This window comes from Saccoglossus kowalevskii, chromosome 4, assembly GCF_978046115.1.
Source record: "Saccoglossus kowalevskii chromosome 4, keSacKowa6.1, whole genome shotgun sequence".
Taxonomy (NCBI): domain Eukaryota; kingdom Metazoa; phylum Hemichordata; class Enteropneusta; family Harrimaniidae; genus Saccoglossus; species Saccoglossus kowalevskii.
Window position 1 is genome coordinate 15,678,922 of NC_140644.1, and position 21,125 is coordinate 15,700,046.

At 30.7% G+C, this 21,125-nt stretch overlaps 1 protein-coding gene across 1 annotated transcript in view; it reads right to left on the reverse strand.

Annotated features, from left to right (window-relative positions):
- Positions 1-941: 941 nt before the first annotated feature.
- Positions 942-21,125, reverse strand: part of LOC102805319 (PGAP2-interacting protein-like) — a 28,551-nt gene continuing 8,367 nt past the window's right edge. Inside the window, exons 6-14 of the mRNA XM_085497849.1 lie at positions 17,054-17,214; positions 11,337-11,525; positions 10,994-11,129; positions 9,522-9,671; positions 9,136-9,192; positions 7,444-7,531; positions 6,981-7,042; positions 5,449-5,604; positions 942-3,045 (exon numbers count right to left, since the gene is read on the reverse strand). Coding sequence (XP_085353975.1) covers positions 2,949-3,045; positions 5,449-5,604; positions 6,981-7,042; positions 7,444-7,531; positions 9,136-9,192; positions 9,522-9,671; positions 10,994-11,129; positions 11,337-11,525; positions 17,054-17,214 — 1,096 coding nt within the window. The 3' untranslated portion in view covers positions 942-2,948. The remainder of the gene's footprint in view (positions 3,046-5,448; positions 5,605-6,980; positions 7,043-7,443; positions 7,532-9,135; positions 9,193-9,521; positions 9,672-10,993; positions 11,130-11,336; positions 11,526-17,053; positions 17,215-21,125) is intronic.

Consider the following 21,125-nt stretch of genomic DNA (forward strand, 5'->3'; position numbering starts at 1 on the left):
TCTTGAGATATTAGTGGAAGAGACAGACAGACACACACACATACTCACATACAGACAGACTAACCGCAAAGACTCGCACACGAGAGTCAAAAAGATTGTCAACATGAAAACAAAATTGTATTGAATGATTTTTCATTTCCAAACTTTCTTCATTTTTGTTTAGCAGGGAGTGTCTAGCTTCAAACGCAAACAAGTTAGACTTTGGTTCTGCATCTAGGACTGGTGCTTAAAAGATAGTACATTTTATCAAATTTTAAGATATATAGTTTTTAGTAATATAGTTTGAACATAAACATGTCAGAAGTATAGATCCAGAAGCTGATGCTTGATTATGATGATTTTTTTTAACATTAAAATAGTTTGCCATTCAGTCATCTTCTATCTGACCATCAAACAAGTACTTGTCCATATTGAGAAATATAACTGCTCTGAAACTGTATTAATTATTAAAAACAAAATGGCCACTGTTCGACCATTTTGAATACATCTGTAATCTATGACATGATGTATAATGAATATATATATAATTTGAACATAATCAGTCAAAGCATGTCAGGGATATTGCTCTAGAACCGCATTCATTAAAATAAAATGGCCGCAAGAAAGCCATTTTGATTCCGATCTGAAAAACAAAATGATGTGCATCAAGGACCAATAATGTCTAATGTATGTATTAAGTCCAGGCATATCTAAGAAATACGTTCATCCGGACTCGCACACAATCCACAAGTCCTCGTTTTCAGACCGTAAACAAATGCTGAACTCCACATGAATGCAATTATAATCAAGGGTTGTCTGCAAGCGGCTAATTAAAATAAACGAATCATCCAATGTACCAAATCACCAGCATCTGCCATGTCAAAAAAGGCACAATCAAGCCTAGTGGTGGTCATAAAAATGTTCAACAAATATATATAGTTCATAAAAAACCAAAAGAAAAGTTATATATTCATTTAATTTATTCAAATTGTCTTCTTTATTACTGAAACAATTACACTTTGTGTTTTTATTCGAAAATAGTATTGGTATACTATAAACTACATAAGATACTTTATAATTAAAGATGTTACATGAATGCAATTCGACTTAGAAAATGTCAAATTGTTCAGTAATGACAATTTTACTGTTAGTGGGTTTTGTAAAAAGCAACTTTCATGAAATAATCAAATTACAATTTACAGAAATAGCAAAACGGCAATAACATGCATGTACATAATTTATGCTTTGTTATATTATATATGTTAATATTATACTGCATCATATATATTATTTTTTAAATTAATGTGGAAGTCTGCGATTTCGTGTTTGAAAACGTAAAATAACTATACCAAATCCTAACATTTAGGTACAAAGTAATATCCGATCTTGGCATTACACAAGACAAAGTAAAAACCAGAAATGAATATATGAAGTAATTCAATTTTGAAATTTACTTTTTACGTGGAAGTATACTAGTGATTTTACTTTTAATTTCATTGCACAATCCGAAAAAAAAACACAGAAAAAATTATTAATTTTGTACAGAAGTGATTAGAAATATGATATACCATGTTTTGCACCATCTATCTTTTCAACCACCAGTTCCTTCTCTTCATCACAAATTCACAGAATAGTCCTGTTTATAGTCTGCACTGAAGGATCAAAAGATTGGGACAAAAATAGCAAATTTTTTTCAGTGAAAGCTGAAAATTGACTCAAATATTGTCTATCAGCTCTGAAATTAGGGTTCATTTTTATAAATAATTGAAGAATATGATAGAAAAAGGGCAGACAAATTTGGGTGAGATAATCTGGTGGTGAAAAAGTTAAGAGTAGTGCATATAAACCAAAAATTGCGTTTATTTTCTGCTTGATCATAAAAATAAACCACAGACATACCTGTGATTGGCACTGCATGTTTCAAATTACTTAAAAAATCATTATAAATTAATATTATAATTAAACTAACAAATATTTCTATTAAATATTCATTAGTAAATGAAATAGAACATTGACATTACAAATTTACTAAATGCAAAAAAAAAAATGCATTCATATGTTTAAAAATAATCTTGTAACATGTTTTATGAAGTCTACTTAATAACAATATTAATTTGTAAATACAGTTAACAAATAGACGAGCACCATGTGGTAAAAAAATAATGTTATTACGTTACTCATTAAAGCTAGAAGAAAGTAAACTTGCCGAAAAGTATGACTACATCATTCTTATCAATACTTGAAAATATATCGAACTTTTTACTGTAAAAAAAAAAACAGATTGTTTTTTTTTTTGTATTATAAATAATCTGAATTGCATATAGAATTTGTAAAAAAAAATGCTAAAAATAACTGAAGATAAATTTTCACATTCTGTGTAATCATCAACCAAATAAATAATTGGGGTGTTACTGAAGAATCAACTCAAATTCCACATGCATATCATGACTGTATGAGTGAGATGGTTTACAAATTGGAATACTGTAGAAGGGCTAGTTGATCACTGGGTTTTAATTTTGCTGACTGGAAAATGCGCTAAATTAAAACCCAGTGAATATGTAATATTGACCATAGAACACATTATCTAAATGATAAAACCGTGAATTTAAAACCCACTGAATATGCCTGAAATGCTAAATCAGTGAAATTTTACAGTATAAGAACTAATATGAATTCATAGATAGATTTTTGTGCTTGAACACCAGTTGACTGTGTCATGGGTGCAGTTAATGTCAGCAGACAGGATTATCTGTAAAATATCAATCTCATCTCAAGCGATAATTATGAAATAAAAAATTATAATAAGGTTATGCATTTAATTAACAAAATATGCATATTTCCATAGTGCCAAAATAGCTGATTGCTGTGGCACACACTCTGTTCCATACAATCTTCCAGGTTGACATCCTCCAAGGGCATTGATTCATATGAAAAGTTAATATTCAACATACTGCATATTACCGTATACATTAGGCACCTGGTTTCCGTTTTATGAAGTACTTGGGTGTGTTCATGTGGTAATAATTTCCTTTTCCCCACCAATGGGTGTGGTAATGCTTTCCAAAACTGCAATTAAAATACAGTGAGTAAATTCAAGATAAAATTAAAAATTTAATTTCATTAATATCCTAAAATTTGGACTGTGTAATAAAAAAAATCTGCAGTGTGTGACAGAAAGTTGTGGACATTTCATAAACATGTTGTGACATCGAAAAGAGTATATATTATTATTGATTAGTTAGTTTGATGTCATCATTCAAATAAGTGTCACATCAAAATAAGATTTGAGAAAGTATGAGAGTAGACAGAGTTGAGCTCATGAGCCGATATCAATTACATAATTAAACGAAAGCTGAGGCTCGGTTTCTACTAATATTATTATGTATTAATAAACTGAAATAGAGGTTTCTGGTACACACTGTAAGGTTATCTTTTAATTTTTGCAATGTAATGTACCGTACTCGACCGCGTTAGCGCCCAGGGTCCTCAGCTCATAAAATCGGGATTTTTTAGGGGTGGGCGCTTACCCGAGCACACCCTCGGAAAAGAATACAAATGACAATTTTAATTCACTGTGTGACAGATTGAGGGGATATCTACGTCTTTGAAAGTTTGAAGGAAAATAAAATTACGAAATTAGGTGTGTTGTTCATTGACTCCTACGAAGAAACAAAAATTAATTACGTACCACCCGAATTTACGAAATTAAAAATATCTGAGTCTGTTGGAACACAGTCAAAGTCAAAATCTTTATCACCACTGACGAATGTGTCGGATCATACGCAAACTCTTGATAAAAGCTTTTTCCGCCATGGCGTATTTGCATTTGACCTGCATCAACGTCCTTTGACCTAATGGGTAAAGTCTGTTATTATCTAATCAAATTGCTGCGTGGTACCGACGCAATTCTTCGGGAATTCCCGAAGACTCTTGGGTAACGCAATGTGGAAGTGAATTATCGATGTCGAAGTACAATCTGTTGGAATTGATTTTGACGAATAAACGTGGTTTTTTTTTTCAAATATGGCATGAAATATTTACTGCAATTTACTTTTATTAACAGGTCATTGTCGAAGCATAGTTTACGCACGGTTACCGTGGTCTACACATTCACAACATATTCACAGCAGTCGATATCCATGCTGTATCATGATACAAAAACGATTACCAGTATTCGTTAAGCAATGATCAAAGACCAAGTTTTAAATTATTGGTGAAGGGGTGGGCGCTTTTGCCGAATGTAACCCCAAATATAAAAATTGCGCAAAAGTGGGGGGTGGGCGCTTGACCAGGCATGGGCGCTAAAGCGGTCAAGAACGATAATGTAATGCAATAATAGCTGCATATTTAATTTGGAATGGAATTGAAAAAATACATTAGAATAATTTGTCAAAGTATTTAATCATTATATGATAATTTTACACAGTTAACACTGCTGAATCAGATTTGTTTTGATGTACGTAACTCACTTTTAATTCAGTTTGCCGTTAAACATCAATTTTAACTACAGTAGACCAACTATCTACGCCAGTTGCATTGAAGTATTTCGCAACCAATCAAAGTTATCATACAAGATACACGACTTCCACAGGCAATTGGTCAGTCAAGTTTGATTCTAAAAACGTGTGATGACCTTCAATAGGGAATTCTATGCACACAGTACTGTAAACTGTTTTAATTATTTGGAAGAGGGAAAAGTTTTCGCAAATTTCAGTGGTAAGTAAAAATCACAAAATTTCTAGCAGTGAAATTTCTCTGGGGTTTCAGAAGACATAGTTTTAGTGACTTCACTGAAATGTGTCTTCACGAATGCAATAGAATCTCAAAATCACAAAAACACGAGTTTCAAAAACCGTTGACAGTATTTAACTTGGCAAATGAGTATATGTACTGTTGTAAGAGACAGTTGGTGGTATCAGTTGGTAACAGTTTTTTTAATGGAAAATATATCAGTGTATTTTTAGTGTAACACCATCAATAATCTATGCATGTTCCTGGACCTGAATGATTCATGGTTCTTGTCCAATAATAGGCGATTTTCCGTTCAACTGTGAGATCTCGCGAGTTTCTTGAAAGACGTGTGCCAAACGTCTGCTGCAAAAATCAAATGATTTGATTTTGAATGCGATTTCATCGCTCAAAGTAGAAAGGCCGATCTTTGACAGGGGAATATTGCATTTAGATACCCTTACTTCATCAAAATTGACCATCATCAAATGTGTACATGACATTATTAAGCATGGAAATATCCCCCAAAATACTTTCACGTTTGTCGAATCCCACAAGATGTTTGTCGCCACTACGACGCTACGACCTTTTTGTTATTCATGTTTTACGTTCGATTTCATGCATAATGCAGGATCTCAAAGTGAACGAAAAATAGTCTATTGTCATGTTGGTCTGTGAGTGGAATAACTACTCGCTGTCCAGGGCCACCATCCTGAAATATGAATATCAAACAAAACTTACACTGTTGGGAAACGAACAGATGGATCAACATCTTCACTTTGTATTGTGATGTAATTGTTATCTTGATATTTGTTTGGATTGTCTGGAATGCGAAACTTAGCTAGCTGGATTTCAGTGTCAGTCAGTCCACCATGTGATATACGAGCATAACCAACCCTAGAAAAAAAAATGTTATTTTTATTTTCATAGTTACCTCTATCCGCTTTATGTCATTAGTTCAACTGCTTCGTAAAAAGCATGAAAAAACATAGCATAGCAATTATAACATTGTCCATTGAAAGTCTAGATTGAACACATGAATGTACACAAGCAATGCACTATTTTTTCTTTGCAGGGCAAAAGAGAATATAATAGTTCTGAAATTCAATAGTATATCTAAATGTCATAATCACGTAAAACATGAATTAATATTCATTATCCTCAAATATTTCATATACATTACTAATTTAAATGTCTCACAGAATAATATAACATAAATTGTATGAAAATTCCTGAAAAATAATAGTACAGCAACGAATCTAAGCAAAATTTGGGAAGAAAAATACTAGCTAATGCCTTCTTCGAGTAATACTACATGTACTGTATTAATCTCAGTGTTCCTTATAGAATAACATGAAATGTATAAAAGTTCCTAAACAAGCAGTCTGTTGGCTGATACAGCTGGTCTTTCAGATGTATAAAAACAAAGAATATCAAATCAGTCAGTAATAATTAACTAAAATGAGAATATTTTAGTTATTGACATTAAATGACATAATCTGATAGGGGAAGAAATCAAACAAATCAAACAGTGATTCATCTAAAATGTCAAAACATTCAACATCACAAATATGTTTTCCACCAAAAATAAAAAAAATATTCACTAAAACTGGAGAACTTAAATGTTTGTCATGAAAATTAACAAATCTGAGGGACAAACCCAAGGCATATAAAATATCAAGGCACTCAGGCTACATGTAGCTAAAATATTGGGTAAAATTAGCGATTACAATAGGTATTGTCACAAAATATACAAATTTGACTGAGGTCCATCCAAAGTGTCTTGATATAAAAATATTGAAGCAATTGGGATAGCGATTTTCACGAAGAAGTTAAAAATATAAATTTTTACCATTAATGAAAACAATATTCATATGATATCGTTAGAAATTTACAAAGCTGAGAGAGGTCCACTTAAAGTACCTACATACAGTTGCCTTGTTTCATCACAAATTCACAAAATAGTCTGCAACTTGTTCCCGAAGATTGAGACAGAAATAGGCTAATTTTTTTAGTAAAAACTGAAAATTGACTAAAAATTTTGTTGTTGGCTCCAAAATTAGGGTTCATTTCCAGAAATACTAAAGAGTATAAGAAAAAAGTGCAGAAAAATTTGGGGCGAAAAAGTCTGGTAGAGGAAAGGTTAATTCACTTGCAGTAAACATATTATAAGTATTTATGAGAGAAAGCAACATGTCTAGAGACACCTTGCACGAAAATACTTCTACAATATAGATCCAAACTGATTATATTTTTTCATTGAAAGACCTTACCTGATTAAACCTCTGTACATGATATATAAACAGAATCTCTTTCTGTCAGTTTCATCAATATCCTGAAAAATAGGAACAATAAAAGTAAAAAGCTTGAAAATACTATTTATAACCAAAAATGACAAAAATATTCGATAAAATAGGGAATTGAAGATATCATCATGAAATGAACAAATATGAGAATGAACCACACAAAATAGAAACCATTCTGAGTAGCAGTTTTTGAGAAGAAGTAAAAAATATCAGTTTGACCAAAAGTTACTTAAAATATTGACCAACATGCAAAATTTGAGATAGTGACATAAATTTACCAAACCTGAGGGGACTTATATAACAAACATCAAACCACTCAAGCTACTGGTTTTTAAGAAGAAGATTAATAGAATTGTTGATGGTCAAAGGGCAGAGGAAATAGCTCCACTGTACCATCTTCATTCACAATTAACAGAATAAAGGTTTATACCTTTAACCTTCCTCTAGTTGTCAGTTGTTTATAGTCTCTCTCACCGGGTTTAGAAGTCACATACCCCATGTACACCAGTGGGTTAGTACTGTAAATACAAAATACGTGAATTGCTCACACAAGTCATATTTTTTTTTTTATATTTATAAGTTTTTAATGGTAATCATTTATAATACATACAGTAAGCAGAATACACTGTGTACATATACAGACTAATATACAAGTGCATTCAAGACATAACAATTTGGTGGATTTTAATCCACTTATTACAGTGTGTTTCAATTTTGTACACAAGTCATATTTATCAAATTTAAAAAATGTTAAATTTAATAATAATTTGATGTTTCATGTTTTTATGACATATTTTCTGGTATAGAGGATATCTAATATGTCAATGTGCGAGTCCTAATTGTTCATACCATAAAACTAGTTAACCTTTTTACCACCAGACTTTTTTCTCACCCAAATTTGTCTGCACTTTTTTTAATATATTCTTCAATATTCCTGGAAATGAACCCTAATTTTGGCGCCGACAGACAACATTTTAGTCAATTTTCAGTTTTTACTCCAAAAATTTGGCTATTTTGAAATGAATCCTAATTTTGGTGCTGATCAGACACAATTTGAGTCAATTTTCACTTTTTACTTTGGCTATTTTTGTCGCAATCTTCAAAAGGAAAGCGCAAACTATAAACAAGACTATTTTGTGAATTTGTGATGAAAAGAGGGAACTGGTGGTGAAACCTTTAATATAAGAAACAATCTACAATACTGTAGAATACTTTATTTTCGCTATTTTCGCTGAAGGAATTATTCTGTGAAAATAAAACCCAGCGAATATACTTTTTTTCGTATATTTCACATTAAGCTTGTCACAAATCAGTGAAAATAAATTTCAAGCAAAACGCCCAAAAAGCCTTTTTAGCGAAAATTAATTCCAGCGAAAATAAAGTATTCCACAGTAATAAATCTAGCTGCAAGCAGCAGAGTGGGTTCAAAATACGATAATTCAGTTGTCTTAGATTGGAGCCAAAAAGTTGATGATAATGAGTATAGTCAACTGACACATTACACTATGAAATCAATCTTTCCCAATTTTTGTTTGTATATATTGGATATATTTGACATTGGAGCTTATGAAAATTCATGAAATGCATTACCATGACAATAACATTTACATCCTGACAAGAAAATATTTTATACTAAAACTATTGAATATTCATGTGACACATTACCATGAAATTATTATTCATTTCACTTGCATTATTGTTTCTGTAAGTTCTAAAGTATAAGAAATATATAAAGTTTGAACATGACCAGTCAGAGAATGCCAGAGATAATAGCTCAGAACTGCATTCACTAATTTATAAAAACAAAATGGCCACCAGTCAGCCATTTCAAGTCTGATCTGACAAATAAAATGCACTAAGGTCTCATAAAGTTAAAAACTTTGTCTGAACAGTTTGATATTTTCACAAGAATACTGGAAAGCATGTACTCAGACATCACAGAATCACATCGACTATGCTATGCATAATATAGGTATATTACCCAAGGTAATAAATAATGCATGTCACGCATAACCACAAAATAACTCATATTCTTGATTTGGTTACATTGCTCACAAGTTGCAGTCTCAGTGAATAATTGCATGTGAATAGCTAGACAGAGAAGAATGTTATATTTTCATACCTATTTCGTGTAATATTGGCAATGTACTCAGTCTGTAACTTTCGATCCAAGGAATCTCTGTGTATACACAAAAATCAGATCTATTCATTATACAGTCGTATATGAAGTCAACTATCTGTCAAACCTGTCTCAGATGAACTTAATATAAGTAGTGAGGATGCCTGGCTGTTTTATTTTAAATACAGTGACCTTCAGAAATGCAATTGTGTGAAGTGTATAATGGCTTTTTGGCATAATGTGAACCACTTTTAATTTTGCGAAAAACAAATTTACAAGATTTTTTGCAAATATGAGAAAATTGTAAACTTTCATCATGATCAATTTTTTTGATTATTAAATCTTGAAAATCTATAGCGATAAAAATTAACAATTTAAAGTACACTTACTCATAATTGCCATTATGTGCTGTGAGCAAATCTACCAAAGTTCCTGATATGTTGACAGTTGCAAAGATTGCTGGTCCTAATTCACCATGTGGAGAAGGTAATATATGGTGACTTGATCTCACAATTTGGTACTTTGAAAACAAATTGCTTCTGTGAGGAAAATAAAATACTGTGAAATACTTTATTTTAGCTGGAATTAATTTTCGCTGAAAAGACTATTTGAGTGTTTTGTATGGAATTTATTTTCACTGATTTTTGGCAAGTTGAATGTAAATTATAGGTTAAGGATACATGTATATCACTGAAATATTACTTCAGCAAAAATTTATTCCAAGCGAAAATAAAGTATTTTACAGTCAATAATAAAAGTAAATTGCCTTTACAATTATACTGTCGCTGAACAGTTTTGAGCAAAAAATATAAACCAATTTTAAAATATAATTTACTGTTAAAATTAACCTATGTTTACTACAAATAGAAAAACTTGATAAGGATTGTACAAAGTTGAAAAAATTGAGAAAAACACAGAACCAGATATATTTACATGGTAAGCATGAGAGAAATCTATCAGTGCATTATCAAAATCAATGAAAGCTTAGAAAGAACACCTGTGTGCTGTTAGACTTGGAGGAATGAGGTAAAAATAGGACATATTAAAAATAATTCAAAATTTGAAAAGATCAAAGACGAATATAAGTCTGCTATTTGAGATGCAACAATATGATTCAATACAGTATTGAATTTTATAATAGAAACATAAAATTCGTACTTAAAACTAATCAGATCTTTTGCATTGTCCACAGGCACCTATATGCACCAAGTTTTATTGAATTGTGATGATTGCTACTTGAGATATCGGTGGAAAAGCTGAAACATTAATTGTAATAAAATTTAGATGATTAATATACACAGATTTCAATCTTAAACTAATCAGGATTTCACAGTCCAAATGCATCTATGTACCAAGTTTAATTGAAATGTGATAACAGGTTCTTGATATATCAATTGCAATTTATGCAGCCACCTAAGTGTTAGTTGGTTCTAGAGTTATTGGTGAAAAACCTAATAACACATTATTAGATCATTAATATGCACAGATTTTAACTCCACACTAAACAGGTCTGTACATTGTCTCAGAGCATCTATGTACCATCAAGTTTAATTGAAATGTGATAACTGGTTTTTGATATAACAATTACAATTTATGCAGCCACCTAAGTTTTAGTTGGTTCTAGAGATATTGGTGAAAAACCTAATAACACATTATTATGAAAATTAGATCATTAATATGCACAGATTTTAACTCCACACTAAACACTCTGTGCATTGTCTCAGAGCATCTATATTTCATTGGAGTGCAACGATTGGTTCTTGAGATAATGATGGAACAGGGATACATATATACACACACAGACAGGGTAACCGTAAAGTCAGAAACTAGACCTGACAAAGCTAAAAATCACTGTACATACCCCCATGTGTGTGAAGCTGTGGATGGTCCAAAATCACTGTACATTCCAAGTTTTTCAGACATCCACATTGTGATGTCATTGTTTCCCAAGAACGGTTTTGACGCATCACTCTCAAGAAATGAAATGAAATCCGCCTCTGCAAAAAAAAAAAATGTAAAACTAATTAAAACTTTTATGGCATTCTCAAACTAGTGTTCTATTAGAACTGACCTTATTATAATACATACATCGCAATATGCATTTCAAACTAATTCTTTCCCAGACACTTCTTAGCACTGTATCGAATCCCTCCTTTATAAATGCATGCACACCTCCCAGTAAAACATAATGGTATTTTCCTTACCTGTATTATTAAGTACTGTAGCAGCTCTATCAAAGCTAGGCCAACCATTATTATCATACATAAATCTTACAGACCACATCATTGTACTAAATGTCTTGGGGTCTGATTTCTGTGGTTCTGCTATAAATTGTTCTGACATAAAACGTGGTACAAAGCCTCCAATTCCTATGAGAGTCACCAATGCTAATACTGAAAAAGAGTAACAACCAAATACGTTAATTATTCCGCCAAGTATACGTAATGTACCATATATTATGTGTACACCGTTCTTCACACAATTCCTGTAATATTGATATTGTACGTGTGATATATACATGTAACATGCTTTCAATATTACACACACTGTGTACATTGTATTACATGTAACATGCCTTCAATATTACACATACTGTATATTTTATTACACGTAACATGCCTTTAATATTACACACACTGTGTACATTGTATTACATGTAACATGCCTTCAATATTACATGCACTGTTATCTTGTATTACATGTAACATGCCTTCAATATTACACACACTGCTTACCTTGTATTACATGTAACATGCATTCAATATTACACACTGTGTACCTTGTAGTACATGCAACATGCCTTCAATATTACAAACACTGCTTACCTTGTATTACATGTAACATGTCTTCAATATTACACACACTACTTACCTTGTATTACATGTAACATGCCTTCAATATTACACACACTGCTTACCTTGTATTACATGTAACATGCATTTAATATTACACATACTGTATATTGCATTACACATAACATGCCTCCAATATTACATGCACTGTTATCTTGCATTACATGTAACATGCCTTCCATATTACACACACTGCTTACCTTGTATTACATGTAACATGCATTTAATATTACACACTGTGTACCTTGTATTACATATAACTTGCCTTCAATATTACACACACTGCTTACCTTGTATTACATGTAACATGCATTTAATATTACACACTGTGTACCTTGTAGTACATGTAACATGCCTTCAATATTACAAACACTGCTTACCTTGTATTACATGTAACATGCCTTCAATATTACACACACTGCTTACCTTGTATTACATGTAACATGCATTTAATATTACACATACTGTATATTGCATTACACATAACATGCCTCCAATATTACATACACTGTTATCTTGTATTACATGTAACATGCCTTCAATATTACACACACTGCTTACCTTGTATTACATGTAACATGCATTTAATATTACACCTTGTGTACCTTGTATTACATGTAACATGCATTCAATATTACAAACACTGCTTACCTTGTATTACATGTAACATGCCTTCAATATTACAAACACTGCTTACATTGTATTACATGTAACATGCCTTTTATTATTACACACACTGTACTTTTTATTACATGTAACATGCCTTTAATATTACACATACTATGTACCTTGTATTACATGTAACATGCCTTCAATATTACACACACTGCTTACCTTGTATTACATGTAACATGCATTTAATATTACACACTGTGTACCTTGTAGTACATGTAACATGCCTTCAATATTACAAACACTGCTTACCTTGTATTACATGTAACATGCCTTCAATATTACACACACTGCTTACCTTGTATTACATGTAACATGCATTTAATATTACACACTGTGTACCTTGTATTACATATAACTTGCCTTCAATATTACACACACTGCTTACCTTGTATTACATGTAACATGCATTTAATATTACACACTGTGTACCTTGTAGTACATGTAACATGCCTTCAATATTACAAACACTGCTTACCTTGTATTACATGTAACATGCCTTCAATATTACACACACTGCTTACCTTGTATTACATGTAACATGCATTTAATATTACACACACTGCTTACCTTGTATTACATGTAACATGCATTTAATATTACACATACTGTATATTGCATTACACATAACATGCCTCCAATATTACATACACTGTTATCTTGTATTACATGTAACATGCCTTCAATATTACACACACTGCTTACCTTGTATTACATGTAACATGCATTTAATATTACACCTTGTGTACCTTGTATTACATGTAACATGCTTTCAATATTACAAACACTGCTTACCTTGTATTGCATGTAACATGCCTTCAATATTACAAACACTGCTTACATTGTATTACATGTAACATGCCTTTAATATTACACATACTGTGTACCTTGTATTACATGTAACATGCCTTTAATATTACACATACTGTGTACCTTGTATTACATGTAACATGCCTTTATTATTACACACACTGTACCTTGTATTACATATACATGTAACATGCCTTTAATATTACACACACTGTGTACCTTGTATTGCATATAACTTGCCTTTATTACACACACTGTATACCTTGTATTACATTTAACATGCCTTTAATATTACACGCACTATGTGCCTTGTATTACATGTAACATGCCTTTATTACACACACTGTGTACCTCGTATTACATGTAACATGCCTCCAATATTACACTGTTATCTTGTATTACATGTAACATGCCTTTAATATTACACACACTATGTACCTTGCATTACATGTAACATGCCTTTAATATTACACACTGTGTACCTTGTATTACATGTAACATGCCTTTAATATTACATATACATGTAACTTGCCTTTATTATTACACACACTGTGTACTTTTTATTACATGTAACATGCCTTTAATATTACACATACTATGTACCTTGTATTACATGTAACATGCCTTCAATATTACACACACTGCTTACCTTGTATTACATGTAACATGCATTTAATATTACACACTGTGTACCTTGTAGTACATGTAACATGCCTTCAATATTACAAACACTGCTTACCTTGTATTACATGTAACATGCCTTCAATATTACACACACTGCTTACCTTGTATTACATGTAACATGCATTTAATATTACACATACTGTATATTGCATTACACATAACATGCCTCCAATATTACATACACTGTTATCTTTTATTACATGCAACATGCCTTCAATATTACACACACTGCTTACCTTGTATTACATGTAACATGCATTTAATATTACACCTTGTGTACCTTGTATTACATGTAACATGCTTTCAATATTACAAACACTGCTTACCTTGTATTGCATGTAACATGCCTTCAATATTACAAACACTGCTTACCTTGTATTACATGTAACATGCCTTTAATATTACACATACTGTGTACCTTGTATTACATGTAACATGCCTTTAATATTACACATACTGTGTACCTTGTATTACATGTAACATGCCTTTATTATTACACACACTGTACCTTGTATTACATATACATGTAACATGCCTTTAATATTACACACACTGTGTACCTTGTATTGCATATAACTTGCCTTTATTACACACACTGTATACCTTGTATTACATTTAACATGCCTTTAATATTACACGCACTATGTGCCTTGTATTACATGTAACATGCCTTTATTACACACACTGTGTACCTTGTATTACATGTAACATGCCTCCAATATTACAAACACTGTTATCTTGTATTACATGTAACATGCCTTTAATATTACACACACTATGTACCTTGCATTACATGTAACATGCCTTTAATATTACACACTGTGTACCTTGTATTACATGTAACATGCCTTTAATATTACATATACATGTAACTTGCCTTTATTATTACACACACTGTGTACTTTTTATTACATGTAACATGCCTTTAATATTACACATACTATGTACCTTGTATTACATGTAACATGCCTTCAATATTACACACACTGCTTACCTTGTATTACATGTAACATGCATTTAATATTACACACTGTGTACCTTGTAGTACATGTAACATGCCTTCAATATTACAAACACTGCTTACCTTGTATTACATGTAACATGCCTTCAATATTACACACACTGCTTACCTTGTATTACATGTAACATGCATTTAATATTACACATACTGTATATTGCATTACACATAACATGCCTCCAATATTACATACACTGTTATCTTTTATTACATGCAACATGCCTTCAATATTACACACACTGCTTACCTTGTATTACATGTAACATGCATTTAATATTACACCTTGTGTACCTTGTATTACATGTAACATGCTTTCAATATTACAAACACTGCTTACCTTGTATTGCATGTAACATGCCTTCAATATTACAAACACTGCTTACCTTGTATTACATGTAACATACCTTTAATATTACACATACTGTGTACCTTGTATTACATGTAACATGCCTTTAATATTACACATACTGTGTACCTTGTATTACATGTAACATGCCTTTATTATTACACACACTGTACCTTGTATTACATATACATGTAACATGCCTTTAATATTACACACACTGTGTACCTTGTATTGCATATAACTTGCCTTTATTACACACACTGTATACCTTGTATTACATTTAACATGCCTTTAATATTACACGCACTATGTGCCTTGTATTACATGTAACATGCCTTTATTACACACACTGTGTACCTTGTATTACATGTAACATGCCTCCAATATTACAAATACTGTTATCTTGTATTACATGTAACATGCCTTTAATATTACACACACTATGTACCTTGCATTACATGTAACATGCCTTTAATATTACACACTGTGTACCTTGTATTACATGTAACATGCCTTTAATATTACATATACATGTAACTTGCCTTTATTATTACACACACTGTACCTGTATTACATGTAATATGCTTTAATATTACACACTGTGTACCTTGTATTACATATACATGTAACTTGCCTTTATTATTACACACACTATGTACCTTGTATTACATATAACATGCCTTAATTGTTACAAATACTATGTACCTTGTATTACATGTAACATGCCTTCAATATTACAAACACTGCTTACCTTGTATTACATATAACTTGCCTTTATTATTACACATACTATGTACCTTGTATTACATGTAACATGCCTTTATTATTACAAACACTGTGTACCTTGTATTACATCTAACATGCCTTTAATATTACACACACTATGTACCTTGTATTACATGTAACATGCCTTTAATATTACACACACTGTATACCTTGTATTACATCTAACATGCCTTTATTATTACACACTATGTACCTTGTATTACATGTAACATGCCTTTATTATTACACACTATGTACCTTATATTACATGTAACATGCCTTTATTATTACACACACTGTGTACCTTGTATTACATGTAACATGCCTTTATTATTACACACACTATGTACCTTATATTACATGTAATATGCCTTTATTATACACACTGTGTACCTTGTATTACATGTAACATACCTTTAATATTACACACACTATGTACCTTGTATTACATGTAATATGCCTTCAATATTACAAACACTGCTTACCTTGTATTACATATAACATGTCTTTAATATTACAAATACTGTGTATCTTGTATTACATGTAACATGCCTCCAATATTACATACACTGTTAACTTGTATTACATATACATGTCTTTAATATTACACACACAGTGTACCTTGTTTTATGTGTAACATGTCTCCAATATTACACATACTGTGTAAATTGTATTACATGTAACATACCTCAACATACACACATGACAACTCACAATAGTTTTCATGAGGAACCACAACTATATACATGTATTGACGAATCAACTAAAACATACATATTTTGAAATCAGCATAAACGCTATAAGGACCAGTGCCATCAATATCTGTGAATGCAATGTGTGTTGCCGATTTGTCATCATGATCCTTGGCGTCACCGCGTCCCAATCCTAGACCAATAACACCGATAATGAAGGTCAGTAGGATATAAGTACGTTCTCTGTCAAAGAATAAATAGATGATAGATGTATAAATAGCGGTCACAGTAATAGTGATGTAATGGAAGTATAAATAGCGGTCACAGTAATAGTGATGTAATAGAAGTATAAATAGCGGTCACAGTAATAGTGATGTAATAGAAGTATAAATAGCGGTCACAGTAATAGTGATGTAATAGAAGTATAAATAGCGGTCACAGTAATAGTGATGTATTATAATTATAAATAGTGGTCACAGTAATTGTGATGTAATAGAATTATAAATAGTAGTCACAGTAATAGTGATGTAATAGAATTATAAATAGCGGTCACAGTAATAGTGATGTAATAGAAGTATAAATAGCGGTCACAGTAATAGTGATGTAATAGAAGTATAAATAGTGGTAACAGTAATTGTGATGTATTATAATTATAAATAGTGGTCACAGTAATTGTGATGTATTATAATTATAAATAGTGGTCACAGTAATTGTAATGTAATAGAATTATAAATAGTGGTCACAGTAATCGTGATGTATTATAATTATAAATAGTGGTCACAGTAATCGTGATGTATTATAATTATAAATAGTGGTCACAGTAATTGTGATGTATTATAATTATAAATAGTGGTCACAGTAATAGTGATGTATTATAATTATAAATAGTGGTCACAGTAATTGTGATGTAATAGAATTATAAATAGTGGTCACAGTAATTGTGATGTAATAGAATTATAAATAGTGGTCACAGTAATAGTGATGTATTATAATTATAAATAGTGGTCACAGTAATTGTGATGTATTATAATTATAAATAGTGGTCACAGTAATTGTGATGTATTATAATTATAAATAGTGGTCACAGTAATCGTGATGTATTATAATTATAAATAGTGGTAACAGTAATTGTGATGTATTATAATTATAAATAGTGGTCACAGTAATTGTGATGTAATAGAATTATAAATAGTGGTCACAGTAATAGTGATGTAATAGAATTATAAATAGTGGTCACAGTAATTGTGATGTATTATAATTATAAATAGTGGTCACAGTAATTGTGATGTATTATAATTATAAATAGTGGTCACAGTAATCGTGATGTATTATAATTATAAATAGTGGTAACAGTAATTGTGATGTATTATAATTATAAATAGTGGTCACAGTAATTGTGATGTATTATAATTATAAATAGTGGTCACAGTAATTGTGATGTAATAGAATTATAAATAGTGGTCACAGTAATCGTGATGTATTATAATTATAAATAGTGGTCACAGTAATCGTGATGTATTATAATTATAAATAGTGGTCACAGTAATAGTGGTGTAATAGAATTATAGATAGTGGTCACAGTAATTGTGATGTATTATAGTTATAAATAGTGGTCATAGTATTTAAATCGTGATGTAATATAATTATAAATAGTGGTCACAGTAATTGTGATGTATTATAATTATAAATAGTGGTCACAGTAATCGTGATGTATTATAATTATAAATAGTGGTCACAGTAATTGTGATGTATTATAATTATAAATAGTGGTCACAGTAATTGTGATGTATTATAATTATAAATAGTGATCACAGTAATCGTGATGTATTATAATTATAAATAGTGATCACAGTAATAGTGGTGTAATAGAATTATAAATAGTGGTCACAGTAATTGTGATGTAATAGAATTATAAATAGTGGTCACAGTAATCGTGATGTATTATAATTATAAATAGTGGTCACAGTAATCGTGATGTATTATAATTATAAATAGTGGTCACAGTAATAGTGGTGTAATAAAATTATAGATAGTGGTCACAGTAATTGTGATGTATTATAATTATAAATAGTGGTCATAGTATTTAAATCGTGATGTAATATAATTATAAATAGTGGTCACAGTAATTGTGATGTATTATAATTATAAATAGTGGTCACAGTAATTGTGATGTATTATAATTATAAATAGAGGTCACAGTAATCGTGATGTATTATAATTATAAATAGTGATCACAGTAATAGTGGTGTAATAGAATTATAAATAGTGGTCACAGTAATTGTGATGTATTATAATTATAAATAGTGGTCACAGTAAGTGTGATGTATTATAATTATAAATAGTGATCACAGTAATCGTGATGTATTATAATTATAAATAGTGATCACAGTAATAGTGGTGTAATAGAATTATAAATAGTGGTAACAGTAATCGTGATGTATTATAATTATAAATAGTGGTCACAGTAATAGTGGTGTATTATAATTATAGATAGTGGTCACAGTAATTGTGATGTATTATAATTATAAATAGAGGTCACAGTAATCGTGATGTATTATAATTATAAATAGTGATCACAGTAATAGTGGTGTAATAGAATTATAAATAGTGGTCACAGTAATTGTGATGTATTATAATTATAAATAGTGGTCACAGTAATTGTGATGTATTATAATTATAAATAGAGGTCACAGTAATCGTGATGTATTATAATTATAAATAGTGATCACAGTAATAGTGGTGTAATAGAATTATAAATAGTGGTCACAGTAATTGTGATGTATTATAATTATAAATAGTGGTCACAGTAATTGTGATGTATTATAATTATAAATAGTGGTCACAGTAATAGTTGTGTAATAGAATTATAGATAGTGGTCACAGTAATTGTGATGTAATATAATTATAAATAGTGGTCACAGTAATTGTGATGTATTATAATTATAAATAGTGGTCACAGTAATCGTGATGTAATATAATTATAAATAGTGATCACAGTAATGGTGTAATGGTGGCTGGTTGCACATATGTAGTGACTGGTGGGCAAGAACCAGGAGTTTGCACATGGTGGTATGAATGCTGTGTTGCACCAATGCAATTCTCCGATTATTTCTCAAAATGAATTATCAATAATTATCTATAATCTGTATGATAACTTTTAAAAAAAGAATGGTAATAAGCATTTTTTTTAAAGGTAAAGTGAATATGGAATGAAGTGTTTACTGCTTTTCATGGTTATTAATTGGTCACTGTTGAAGCATAGTTTGTACATGGATAAATACTGTGGTGTCATTGTCACAACATATTCACAATTATGGTTAATTGATAACCACACTGTATTATATAGATTCAATTACCAGTATTGAGAACAATATTCAAATAATGATCAAAGACCAGGTGGTATGACTAGACAGTTGAATTTTGGCATTTGTAATTGCTTTTTCAAAGTTACACAAGTGCATTGAGATATATACCATCGTGACTGAATATTATGCAAATTAGCTTATTAACATGCGTGAATTTAAATCAAAACCTAATACTGACATCACAAACCATTCATGAACTAAAGTTTATTAAGGTGGTGCCATTGCATCATGATTGATACGAGTTCCATACAACATATACAATACATATAAAATATATTGTATGTTCGAAAAATTCAAACACGCATCACACAACAATTGCAATTAATGCTTTAAAGCAACCCTGATAAGAAAATTGTTCAAAGGAGGAATGCAACATATTTGAGTCACCTATTCATCTGATCACTGTAACACAGTAGTTTATAATACAGTGACCCACAATAGTGCAGATTATGAAAAAAAAACAAAAAACTGGAACTAATCCCAACATGTTTTTTAAAAAAAACTTCAGGTACCCTTATTTTTAAAAGCTATTTGTAAATCCAACTTTTTGTTATCAGTCTAAAATGGAGGACCACATTATCTGATATAAATACCAATAAAATACCTAATATTTGTTATATCATTTGCTAGAAAATTGCAATGATTTTTTAGTGATTTTTGAATGATTTTATGCATTTATTTATTCCATGTCAAAGAAATCACATACATGTATAATTAGGATAATTACTGATATTGGGCATTACAACAGCTTTATATTTATTCATCGCATTGCAACTGCATCACAATTTT